This window comes from Stomoxys calcitrans, chromosome 4 (assembly GCF_963082655.1).
Source record: "Stomoxys calcitrans chromosome 4, idStoCalc2.1, whole genome shotgun sequence".
Taxonomy (NCBI): domain Eukaryota; kingdom Metazoa; phylum Arthropoda; class Insecta; order Diptera; family Muscidae; genus Stomoxys; species Stomoxys calcitrans.
This window is the reverse complement of record NC_081555.1, coordinates 165,733,689-165,746,597: the sequence shown is the minus strand read 5'-3', so window position 1 is coordinate 165,746,597 and position 12,909 is coordinate 165,733,689. Positions and strand designations below refer to the sequence as shown.

The 12,909-nt window shown below is 37.4% G+C and overlaps 1 protein-coding gene across 11 annotated transcripts in view; it reads left to right on the top strand.

Annotated features, from left to right (window-relative positions):
• The window catches only part of LOC106088708 (chromosome-associated kinesin KIF4A), a 48,960-nt gene that overhangs the window by 16,887 nt on the left and 19,164 nt on the right, over positions 1-12,909 (top strand). For all 11 annotated transcript variants that reach the window (XR_001221491.2, XR_001221492.2, XR_001221500.2 and 8 more), the window contains exon 4: positions 11,519-12,905. Coding sequence is in view for 4 of the 11 variants with exons in the window: in XM_013254364.2 (XP_013109818.2) it covers positions 11,519-12,905 (1,387 nt within the window). In the remaining 7 variants the exon portion in view is untranslated. The remainder of the gene's footprint in view (positions 1-11,518; positions 12,906-12,909) is intronic.

Below are 12,909 nucleotides of genomic sequence, written 5' to 3'. Positions count from 1 at the left end.
CTCTGACTGAGACTCTCCGCTCGATACCGCTGATTGTTCGCGACTGCCGTTGCAGTTACGCCGTTTGGAGCATTCCACTATTCGCAACCAGTGGAGTTTCTCGGTAGCTCATAGCTAAGCTTCTCGTGACAGCAATGAACACCACATAGATCGCCAATCCCATGGCAGCCGGTTGTATGTATCGGATTGACCCGATGAGTTTCTTCATCGGCAAGGGCTGCCGCCTCACACTGCTACTACAACAACAACAACACAGATCGGACCTCAATGTTCCGGCTTAGATAGATTAACTCCCACATAAACCGATCTCCCGATTTTACTTGTTGAGCCCCTATAGGGCGCAATTTTTATCCTAAATGTCTGAAGTCATTGTACTTCTACTATGGTCTCCAACATTCAAACCAAGTATGATGGGAATCGTTCCAGAACTTACCATAATTTAGCTCCAATAGCAAAGCAATTCTTATCCATTATCCTTTGTTTGCCTAGAAGGAGATACCGGACAAAGAACTTGACAAATGCGATCCATGGTGGAGGGTTTGTCCCTTTTCCTTAGTGGAATGTTCATGGACAATATTTGCAATTTTTGGGTGTAGGGTCTACAAGTTTCGGCCCGGCCGAACTTTGCACGTTTTTCCTTGTTAGCATATAGTTTTTATTGAGTTCACTGATCTTGAAATGCTAGCATTGTAAGGCGGTGATTTGTGCTGAGTTCTTTGAATTGTATGATTGGGAGATTGTATTTTGCTTTTTATAGCAACGTTTTGGACGCCAATTTTCAACTGTACTACTCCATCATCCGGTATCACATATGAAAAATTTTGCTTAATTTGCTTAAACCTGCAAAATATTTATAAGTTAAGAATATTTTAAGACATTTTAAAAGCTAACATAACATTAGGGTTGGTTCGATCATTATTTTACAAAAAAAATTGAACATTTCTTGATAAAGTCCACAATGTGAATTTAACATTTAGAACAAAAATTGCAATATCATTTCAAAAATTCTCACATATTTAATTGGCAATGTAACCTTTTTCTTTTCTTTACTTTCAAACAGATGCGTATAACAATCCATTATTTCAATGGAAGTCTTCTCCCCACATTTAGTTCAAATATTTGTTTTAGTTTTGTCTATCTGACGATTCGATTTTTTCTGCCATGTGCAATTGAGAATCTCCCAATCATACAATACGTACGAGTAGTTGACACGCTTGAGTTATTTTACAATCACTGGCCGGTCATTAGTGCAAATTGATGTAAACAATGAAAAATTACAAAAAAGAGAAGCGAAATAAATAAAGAAATAGCAAAAAATCAAAACGAAAACTAATTTAGCACAACAGACCGGTTTTCATTTTTCCATTAAATTGCAAAAATCATAAAACAATGAGAAATTACAAAAAAAAAATTGTAACACGTCAAGTATTTTGGCATAGTTGTACATGATTTCAAATCTTCTACACTAGCCTACGAATGTTTCTCATAAAAGTAACATTGATTTTTAAAAAGCTGGTTATATGTGCTTGTTGATGAGTACAAAATGGAACTCTTCTTTATGCATTGAATTGCTCTATGCACAACATTTAAGACCTAGTAAAATAATTTTTTGTTGATCAAGATAAAAAATTGTTTCTTCTAAGAGTCAATGAGTTTTTTGATAAGGCAAAATTCGCAAACAATCCTAGGTTCATAAATATTACGATCCAAAATAGAAATGACCAAGTTATCTGTGATGTCAAGAGATTAGAAAATAAATAAGAGTAAGGGTTGCCGATAGGAAAATTATTATTAAGCATATTGGGTTTATATGCCAAAATTTGATGTACCATCTTCGTTAATACTTGTTTTTTTTTTTGACAATATTGCAAGTTTACTTACGAACTTTCCTTTAAGGAACAGAGGGTAAAATTCTTTCATGTCCATAAATTTGTGACCTTTTTAATTACTTTTTTAGTATTGTTAAATCTTGGTACTATTTTTATACCCTCCACCATAGGATAAGGGTATACTAATTTCGTAATTCTATATATTCTTGATCGTCATGCCATTTTAAGTCGATCTAGCCAGGTCCGTCCGTCCGTCTGTTTGTCGAAAGCACCCTAACTTTCGAAGGAGTAAAGCTAGCCGCTTGAAATTTTGCATAAATACTTTTTATTAGTGTAGGTCGGTTGGAATTGTAAATGAGCCAAATCGTTCCATGTTTTGATATTGCTACCATATAAACCGATCTTGCGTCTGGACTTTTTGAGCACATGGTGTTTTGGTATCACTTTCAACAACTGTGCTAAGTATGGTTCAAATCGGTCCATGTTTTGATATAGCTGGCATATAAACCGATCTTGGTTCTTGACTTCTTGAGCCAATAGAGGGCGCAATTCTCATCCGATTGGCTGAAATTTTGTATGAGGTGTTTGGTTATGACTTCCACAACAATGTGCTACTTGGGTCTTGACTTCTTGAGCTAGAGAGCGCAAATCTCATCCGATTTGACTGAAATTTTACACGTAGTGTTTTGGTATCACTTTCAACAACTGTACTAAGTATGATTCAAATCGGTTCATAATCTGGTATAGCTGTCATATAAACCGATCTTGGTTCTTGACTTCCTGAGCCAATAAAGCGCGCAATTCTCATCCGATTTGGCTGAAATTTTGCATGAGGTGTTTTATTATGACTTCCAATAACTGTGATAAGTATGGCGCAAATTGGTATATAACCTGATATAGCTGCCATATAAATCGATTTGGGATCTTGACTTCTTGAGCCTCTAGAGGGCGCAATTCTCATCCGATTTGGCAGATATTTTGTACAACGGTTTCTCTTATGACTTTCAACATATGTGTCTAATATGTTCTGAATCGATCAATAGCTTGATACATCTCCCATAAAAACCTATCTCCCGATTTTGCTTCTCGAGTCCCTACAAGGCGCAATTCTTATCCGAATGAACTGAAATATTACACAATGTTCTGCATTAATTTATGATCAGAATCGGACTATAACTTGATATAGCTCCAATAGCATAACAGTTCTTATATAATATTCTTTGTTTGCCTAAAAAGAGATACCGCGCATAGAACTAGACACATGCGATCCATAATGGAGGGTATATAAGATTCGGCCCGGCCGAACTTAGCACTCTGTTACTTGTACTCATTCAATTTTTTTTATACATATATGCATATATTTTTCTAACATTCTCTAAATTGTAATTACATTTTTGATCTCATAATATTTATCATTGATTGGCTGTGTCATTTGAATAATTGATAGAGTTTTTTTTATGTTTTTAAGTTTCAAAAGCAAATTATTGCTATATCTAATATCAACAGTTTGGTTCCCCACCATGGTAGTAATTTGCACTTTTGATGTCTTTTAATTTAACTATGGGTCCGGTGGTAAGCAATTATGCAAATTTTAGTTCTGTTTTGGGCAAAATATTTGGGAAATTTAATGTGGGACACAAAAATTTTCAGAGTATTCGACCCTCTCCGAATTCTGTCAAATTTGACGAGCTCAGGTCGATTTTGTCTGAATCCAAGCTGGAAGTTTTTGGAATTTCTGAGATACGGCTGAAACCTGTTGTTTGTAGTGAAGCCGTTAGTATTCCGGGCTATAGATTTTACAGAAATGATCGTGATGGAATGAGGGTTGGTGGAGTAGGTGTATATATGTCAAATACTTTGAAACACAAAGTTGTGTTTCGTTCTTCTGTTTTGGGGAAATGTCCCTTTTCCTTGAAATAACCTTTGATAATGTGAATCTTTTAATTTGGAGTGGTTTATCTTCTCCCTGTCGGCGATTTCATGTCTTTTGAGGAACTACATTATGACATTCTTTTGAACTACTCAAAAGTCATTATTGTCGGTGATTTTAACTGCGATTTATTTAATGTATTGAGGTCTAGCTTATTGCGATCTGTTTGTAGTAGGCTTGATTTAACTATTGTACACAATTCTAGAACGACCTATTATAGTGTTGCTCATGGGTCATCATTTTTAATAGATTTTATGCTCGTAAGTGATGGCTCAAAGACCTGTTAGTCTAATCAAGTTCAGTGTCCATCCATTTCTCACCACGCACTTATTTTTTCATATTTTAATATCATTGTGGTGGCTTTTGATGACATAATGGAGTACCGGAACTATGGAAATATAGACTGGGACGGTTTGATGCAGTGCTTATATGCCTTTGATTATGTAGCCTTCTTAAACACTTCTGATGTCGATGACCTTGCTTTTTGATTATCTTTTTGCGTTCGCGCCTGTTGTAAGAAAAAGGATTCATAATGATGGCGGTGATTGGATGAAGTGCAGGAAGATTTTGTCTGCTTAGAATCTTAGAGTTTTATCATATAGTGCATATCAAGAGCATCGTACTCCTGAGAATTGGAGGACTTTTTGTAAATATCGGAACAAGGTCAAATCCGTTATACGGAAGGAAAGAAATATTGGTTGCCTAAAAAGTAATTGCGGATTTTTCATATAGTCGGCGTTGACAAATTTTTTCACAGCTTGTGACTCTGTAATTGCATTCTTTCTTCTGTCAGTTATCAGCTTTTACTTTTAGCTTGCTTTAGAAAAAAAAGTGTAAAAAAGTATATTTGATTAAAGTTCATTCTAAGTTTTATTAAAAATGCATTTACTTTCTTTTAAAAAATCTGCAATTACTTTTTGGGCAACCCAATAGATATTATTCTGAATGATTTGGTATTTAAGAGTCCAAGGGCTTTTGGCGTGTTCTTAAGAGTTCTGGTTGCTTTGGCGATGACAGTCTGGTGTATTTACAATTTTTTTGGTTCCGGTGTTCCAGCTATGTTGGATATTCCCGATATTGGAGATTCGGTTTCCTTTCGTTGTGTAAGTATTGATGATGTTGCGGTAGCTTCAGAAAAAATTAAGGCTAAGTCCATTGGTGTTGATGGTATCAAGTTTCTTAAACTTTTGTTTCCCTATATTTCTGATTTGATTTTGCATTTATTTAACTCTATTTTGGCTTCTTCTGTTTTTACTGATGTATGGAAAATTTCGCGAGTAGTGTTATTCCTGATCCTAATGATCTAAGACCTCTTTCAATTCTTCCAGTACTTTCTAAAGTTTTCGAACATATTCTTAAAGACCAGATAATGTTGGGTGCTGGGCATAAAATTGTTGATTTCAAATATGCGTTTCGATCAGGTCACAGCACAACATCTAGGCTGCTGCATCTTACTGAGTCAATACGGAATGGTTTGAATAATGGAAAAGATTGTGTCCTTTTGTCTCTTGACTTGACTAAGGCATTTAATTCTATTTGCTTTGGTACTATGGTTGAGAAATTAGTGAATAACTTGAACTTTTCTAGATCTGCTTGCAGGCTTGTTTTGCCGTATATGTGCGGTAGATCACAATTTGTTGATTCTAATGGAGCTCGATCTAGCATTATTGCCCTCTCTTCTGGTGTGCCCCAGGGATCGGTCTTAGGACCTCTTCTTTTTATACTCTGTATTAATGATATTTCTGAATTCCTTGCACCTAACTTGTGTGAAACCTTTCATTTTGCAGACGATATATATCTTCTTTTTAGTGTGGATCGTGGTTTTAGCATTATTTTGGAGATGAATATTAATGCTTCTATAGGACGAATCCTGTTATGGTCTAGTCTTGACTCGCTTTCTATCAACCCTTCAAAACCAAAGGCATTACAGTTTGGATCCCAGACGCAGCCTGGATTTGATACTTTTGTGGGGAATTCTAGAGTAAATTTTGTTGATAGGTTTTAATGTTTGAGGATAGTGATTGATAAAGACCTTAATTTCGGTTGTCATATTGAATCTCTCTCCATTCTCGTGTTTTGTGGTATTTTGCGTCGGTTGTATTCGGCAGGTATTTATATTCCCTTCGTGGGTGAAAGTCAGATTTGCTCACGCTCTTTTAATGCCTCAACTTTTATATGGCTTGGAGATAACGTCAGGAACATTTGACTATAATCTTCTAAAACTGAAACGGGTGATGATGCAGTAGCTAGGTTTGTATATAATGTACGTGTTCGTGACTACACTTCAGGGTATGTCAAAACCTTTTTGGGAACTTCTTTCGACCGTTTTATTGATCTACGAAATATTTTATTCTTTTACAAAGTTATAAAAAGTGGAACACCGGTAACACTGCGTAGATACTTCAATTTTTCTCGCTCGAGTAGGAGTACTCAGATAAACTGTTTTCGAAAGATCATTCTGCATTTGTGTGACCAGGTGTTGGAATGTATTGTCTGCCGAGTTAAGAATCTTTTCACACTCTATTCTACAGATCAAACTAAGTGTTGTTGCTTGAGTCTTTTTGTATTGCTTACATGGGACTTGTTAAAAAATCCAACAGTTTAAATTTTTGCATAATCTTGTTATGCCTGGGGAGCCAATTAAAATGAATTAGGCTAAGAATCTTACATCTTTTCGTAACGTACATCTTTTTGTAACTGTGATGTATTTAATTTTTTAATGTTTATTCCTAAATAAGGAGTATATTTCGTTGTAATAGGTTTTTTTGGCCAAGGTGGCTTATGTATTACTATTAAGAAATAAATTAAATAAATAAATAAGTGCTGTCTGATTCAAGTTTTGGTTAAAGAATAAGCACTTTTTTTCCTTATTGAGCGTCGTGTTGCAAAAATGCAACTCAGCACACAAAAGAAACGCGGAAAAGTGAAAAATGTTTCAACTTGCGAGTTGATGTTTTGCCTTCTGTTTGCAGAGTTGTATTTTTCAAAGCGACGCTCCTCAATCTGTTTTGGCCTTAAAGATTGCAAGTAATAATTTCAGCAGAAACTGCGAGGAAGAGGAAATTGTAGACCATCTGTTGTGTGCGTATCAAGCTCTGGCAATCAGGAGTTTCACTTTTGGTGGTTATTTCTTTGAAAACTTATTTAATTTATCGTAAGTGAACAATCACTTCTTTTGTTCTTGTGGTCTAAAATGTTGTGACTTCAATTGCAAGAGGTCATTAAAACCATGTGTATGTATATATATTTTTTTTGTAATTTCATATTCATAGAAAATTTCGTCAATCTTCTAACATTTCTTCTTCCGTGTAACATGAAGCTGGCGTCACAGCAACTAATGACAATGGCCGTACATACTTGTCGTTATCAATGCCGACTTTTTTTTATTATTTTATTAAATAATGGGGAGTGTATTTAAGTGCTTTGCGCTTTGCATTGAAAACGCAGAAGATCAAGTGCTTTTTACACTTTTAGAAGTTTATTATTTCGCATGCACTGTGGCGTCTGAAGAGAGATAGTAAGTAATACATGTGTGACTGAAGTAAATAAAGTACGTATTTACCTACGTACAAATATCACACAATACGCCCCTAAGGGTGGGGCTATTTGATATCTATGAAAACAAGTAAAAGCGTGCTTAGTTCGGCCGGGCCGAATCTCCTATACCCTCCACCATAGGTCGCATTTGTCATGTTCTTAGCCCGGCATCTCTTTATAGGCAAACAAAGGATAACCCATAAAAATGCCATGCTTATAAAGCTATGTTAGATAATATTGGGTTGCCCAAAAAGTAATTGCGGATTTTTTAAAAGAAAGTAAATGCATTTTTAATAAGACTTAGAATGAACTTTAATCAACTATACTTTTTTTACACTTTTTTTCTAAAGCAAGCTAAAAGTAACAGCTGATAACTGACAGAAGAAAGAATGCAATTACAGAGTCACAAGCTGTGAAAAAATTTGTCAACGCCGACTATATGACAAATCCGCAATTACTTTTTGGGCAACCCAATAGATCGATTCGGACCATACTTGGTTTGGATGTTGGAGACCATAGTGTAAGCCATCGAGCAATCTTTTAGCCAAATCCGATAAGAATTGGGCCCTATAGGGGCTTAAGAAGTAAAATCGGGAGATCGGTTTATAGGGGAGCTATATCAGGTTATGAAACGATTCACACCAGAAGAAGTCATTACACAATCAATTTCAGCCAAATCGTACAAGAATGCGCCCTCTAGAGGCTCATGAAATCAATTATGAAGATCGCGGTTTATATGGGAGCTATATCAGCTAATAAACCGATTTAGACCATACTTGGCACAGCTCTTGGAAGTCATAAAAAAAAACGCTACGTGTAAAATTTCAGCCAAATCGGATAAGAATTGCGCCTCTGGAAGATCAAGAAGTCAAGATCCTAGATCGGTAATATGGCAGCTATGCAAAGACATTGATTAAGCTATATCAGCTTATAGATCGATTCGGTCCATACTTGGTTTGGATGTTGGAAATCATAGTCTTATCCATCGAGCAAACATTTTGCCAAATCCGATATGGATTGGTCCCTTTAGATAAAAAATAAAATCGGGAGATCGGTTTATATGGGAGCTATATCAGGTTATGAACCGATTTACACCAGAAGAAGTCATTACACAAAATTTCAGCCAAGTCTTATAAGAATTGCGCCCTCTAGAGGCTCATAAAATCAAATCTGAAGATCGGTTTATACGGCAGCTACATCAGCTTATAAACCGATTTAGACCATACTTGGCACAGTTGTTGGAAGTCATAACAAAACGCTACGTGTATATGAGAGTTATATGCGCAGGTCATAGGAGAAGTCATTGCACAAAATTTCAGCCAAATTTTACAAAAAATTGGGCCCTCTATAGGCTCATGAAATCAAATCTGAAGATCGCGGTTTATATGGGAGCTATATCAGCTTAAACCCCGATTTAGACCATACTTGAGACAGTTGTTAAAAGTCAACAAAACGCTGCGTGTAAAATTTCAGCCAAATCGGATACGAATTAAGCCTCTAGAGGTTCAAGAAGTCAAGATCCAATCCGAACCGACCTGCACTAATAAGAAGTATTTGTGCAAAATTTCAAGCGCCTAGTTTCTATCGAAAGTTAGTGTGCTTTCGACAGACACACATGTCTAAATCGACATTGAAAGTCAAGACGATCAAGAATGTATATAGACCTTGTTGGTTCTCAGATCAATATTTTGATGAGTTACAAATGGAATGGCGAAATTAGTATACACCCATCCAATGTTGGAGGGTATAAAAAGCAACTGAAAAAAGTGGGGGAAATGTTTATTATTTATTAGTCCAAAAAAACTGAGTGATTGTGCAAACAGTTGGCATGAGGCGCCGCCGTTATATCAACATATGAAAGAAAAATAAAATAGCGGAAGAAAGAATCAATAAAACAATTGGGTTAATTAGAAAAAGACTTGTTTAGAAACAATATGGTTAATTAAAATAAAGAACATATATTTTTATTGTTGTAAAAAACTACTTGAAATACTATCAAACTTTTTTTTTAAATACTAGCTGAACAGGGCCCTCTCCGCTGCGCCTTCTTTTACTTTATATGGAACAAAATTATCCTTTGATTTGTATCATTTATTTAAACCCCATCTTGCCACTGGCCTCAAAATTGGATATCAAATTCGTTTTCTAATCTCAAACACCTTTCATTTAAACTCCTTATTGCAAAAGTCAGCAAATATGTCCGGTTTGGGGTATGGGCCCTAAAAGCTATTAATATCGAGATCCACTCCCTTTAGGATCCAAAATTTTATGGTGAGCAAATACGTCCTGCTGGGCGTTGTTATGGGTGTGGGACGTCCCCTAGACAGTTGGTCCCTAATGTTGATATCAGATTCGTGGTCTACTCCCAAATACCTTTGATTTGAGCCCCATATTTCCATAGTTGGCAAACATGACCTGTTTTGGGGGATGGGGCTGCCGTTCAGTGACTTGACCCTGAAAATGTATATCAGATTCGTGTTCTAATCTTAAATTATTCTTATTACAGCCCTATATTGCAATGGTCAGCAAATGCGTCCTATATGGGTGGTGTTAGGGGGGTGGGGTGGCCCCATAGACACTTTTTCCGATTGTTGATATCAGATTTGTGCTTTACTCCCAAAGACCTTTCATTTGAGCCCCATATTGCTATTGTAGAGAATTTATCCTCTTTGGGGGTTGTTTTCGGAATGGGCGGCCCTTCAAACTTTTGGTCCAAGACTTGGATATCAGATTCGTATTCTACCATAAAACAGATATCAGATTTGAGACCCTTTTTGCCATAATCCAGTTTGAGGGGTATGTAGGGTGGGACTGTCACCCACGCACTTAGCCCTGAAAAAATATCAGCATAGAGCTCAACTGTTAAATTCCTTTTATTTGAGCGTCAATTGCAATAGGTTTAGGGGAAGTTTATGGGGTGACACTACCCCCAAACACTTGGCCTCAAGTTGCATATAAAATTCGTTTTCTACTGCCAAATACCTTACATTTGAGCCCCTTATTGCCATAGTAGGCAAACATGTCCATAGCTCCCATATATATCTTCCATCCGATATGGTCTTTTAAGCCCTTTCATTTGATACCCATACTGTCCCAACTGGCAAATATACCCTTTTGAAGGGTTTTTGGGGGGTGCGGGGACGCCTCAAAAACCAAGAAATACATTTTTATATTGGCTTTTTACTATACCTTCGACTTGATATCCATATTGTCCCAATCGGTTCAGATTTCCTGCTGGGGTGTTTTGGGGGTGGGAAGGCCCCTCAGACATCAAGGAATAAATTTGTATATCAGACTCTACTTTTAAATACCTTTCATTTGATACCCATATTGCCCAATGCGGTAATAGTGTCCTGTTGGGTGTTTTTTTTTGGGTGGGGAACTCCCCGACACTAAAGGTGACAATTTTGTGCCAAGTACGTACTCTACTCTTAAATACCTCTTATTTGATATTCATATTGCCCAAAGCTGTAAAAGTGTCCTGTTGGGTGGTGTTTTTGAGGGTGGGGTGCCCCCCGACACTTAGGGTGCCATTTTTATGCCAAGTTCGTACTCTACTCTTAAATACCTTTCATTTGATACCCATATTGTCCCAATCGGTAAATATGTCCTGCTGGGGTTTTGGGGGGTGGGAAGGCTCCTCAGCCTCAGATACTCAAAATTTTATGTCAGATTTGTGTTCTACTTTTAAATACCTTTTATTTGATATCCATGTTGCCCAAAGCGGTGAAAGAGTCCTGTTGAGGGTTTTTTTAGGGATTGGGGACCTCCCCGAACACTGGGTGATATTTGTATACCATGTCCGTACTCTACTCTTAAATACCTTTCGTTTGATACCCATATTGTCCTAATCGGTAAACATGTCCGTTCGGTGGGTTTTGGGATAGGGCGTCCCCCCCAGGTTATGTGACCCTAAAATTGTATACCAATTTCGAGTTTTTGGGGGACCATAAGTACCATAAGGTGACACACAAAATTTCGCTTAAATCGGTGCACCCATTCCGAGATTTGGCACTTTTGAAAATTTAGGTAGGGGGGAGGGTTCGTGACGTTTCTGGCCTTGTTATTGTTTATTCATTACTAATGTGATCTCTCGTGTTGCATTGAAACCATCCTACTATCATTTTTCGTATTTTTACATTTTCAACATGACTAATGTTTCAATCTGTTTGTTTTTTTTTTTTTCTTCCCTTGCCGCAAACAAAATGTTCTTCTGCAACAGATGGAAAAGGTGCTGGTTTTGTTCGTTATCGTGATTCCAAATTAACACGCCTGCTGCAAGATTCACTTGGTGGAAATTCTGTTACTCTTATGATTGCTTGCGTATCTCCAGCCGACTATAATGTGGCCGAGACACTGAGTACACTGCGTTATGCCGATCGTGCACGTAAAATTAAAAATAAACCCATTGTCAATCAAGATCCACATGCTGCTGAAATTAATCGCCTCAAGGGTATCATACAAAAGCTTCGTGTTGAGCTTCTTACCAAGGGTGGAACTATGAGTAGCTCTTTGACCACAGAATTGGAGGGGGTCACCCCACCCGTACTGCCCCTTATGACCTCCTCAATGCCCAATATAGTGGCTTCGGAGGAACAAAATAGAAAATATAAGGAATTGCAGGACAAATATCGTGCATTGCAACAGCAATGGCAAATGACCCTACACGATGTTACCGAACACGAGTTGAGGGCACATATAGCCGAAACTGCTCAAGAAACACTGAAAACCAAGACCGATGAAATGAAGAGCTACATCCTTGAAATCTCCTCCAAATGCAAAAATAATTCAATGGATGAGGAGAAGCTTATGGAGACTGTTATGTGCATTAGCAAAATGGTGGAGGGGTTCGATGAAGAACTGGCCAAGGCTCAAACAGAGCTAATGGATCACAAGAATAGTTCATCCATGGGAGACTCTGTTAGTGCAGACATGGATGGTGAGAACGAGGAAAATGAAGGCTCTCTAGCGTCTTCCTCCGAGATGCATGCCTTGGTACAAGAACGCACCGACGCCTTTACCAACAAACAAATGGAAATCAATGATCAACTGCGTCGCATTAATCGTGAATTGAGCCTCAAGGAACAATTGCAACAGCGTATGGCTGGAAATTTCAGCAAATTTTCCACTCTGGATGAGGACATGGAGGAGAAGTTCAAAGAATGTGAACAAAAAATTCAAGAACTTGAAAATGAAAAGGCTGAACTTTTGGATAAGTTAAAGCATGTCAAAGAGAATGCTTCGGCCAAATTGGCCGAAGAAAGGCGTAAGCGTTTGCAGGCTTTGGAGCAAGAAATTAACGATATGAAACGCAAAAATCTGCAACAGGCCAAGCTTCTGAAGATACGTGAAAAAGAGACTCAAAAAATTAAAAATCTTAGTTTCGAGATACAGGCTATGAAAGAGTCAAAGGTCAAACTCATAAGAGCCATGCGCGCTGAGTCTGAGAACTTTAGGCAATTCAAGATGATGCGCGAAAAGGAATTAATGCAGCTGAGAAACAAAGATCGAAAAATGCAAAATGAAATGGCCCGCAAAGAGGCCTTGCACAATAAACAGCGTAACGTCTTGAAGCGGAAATGCGAGGAAGCTATGGCCATTAACAAGAGGTAA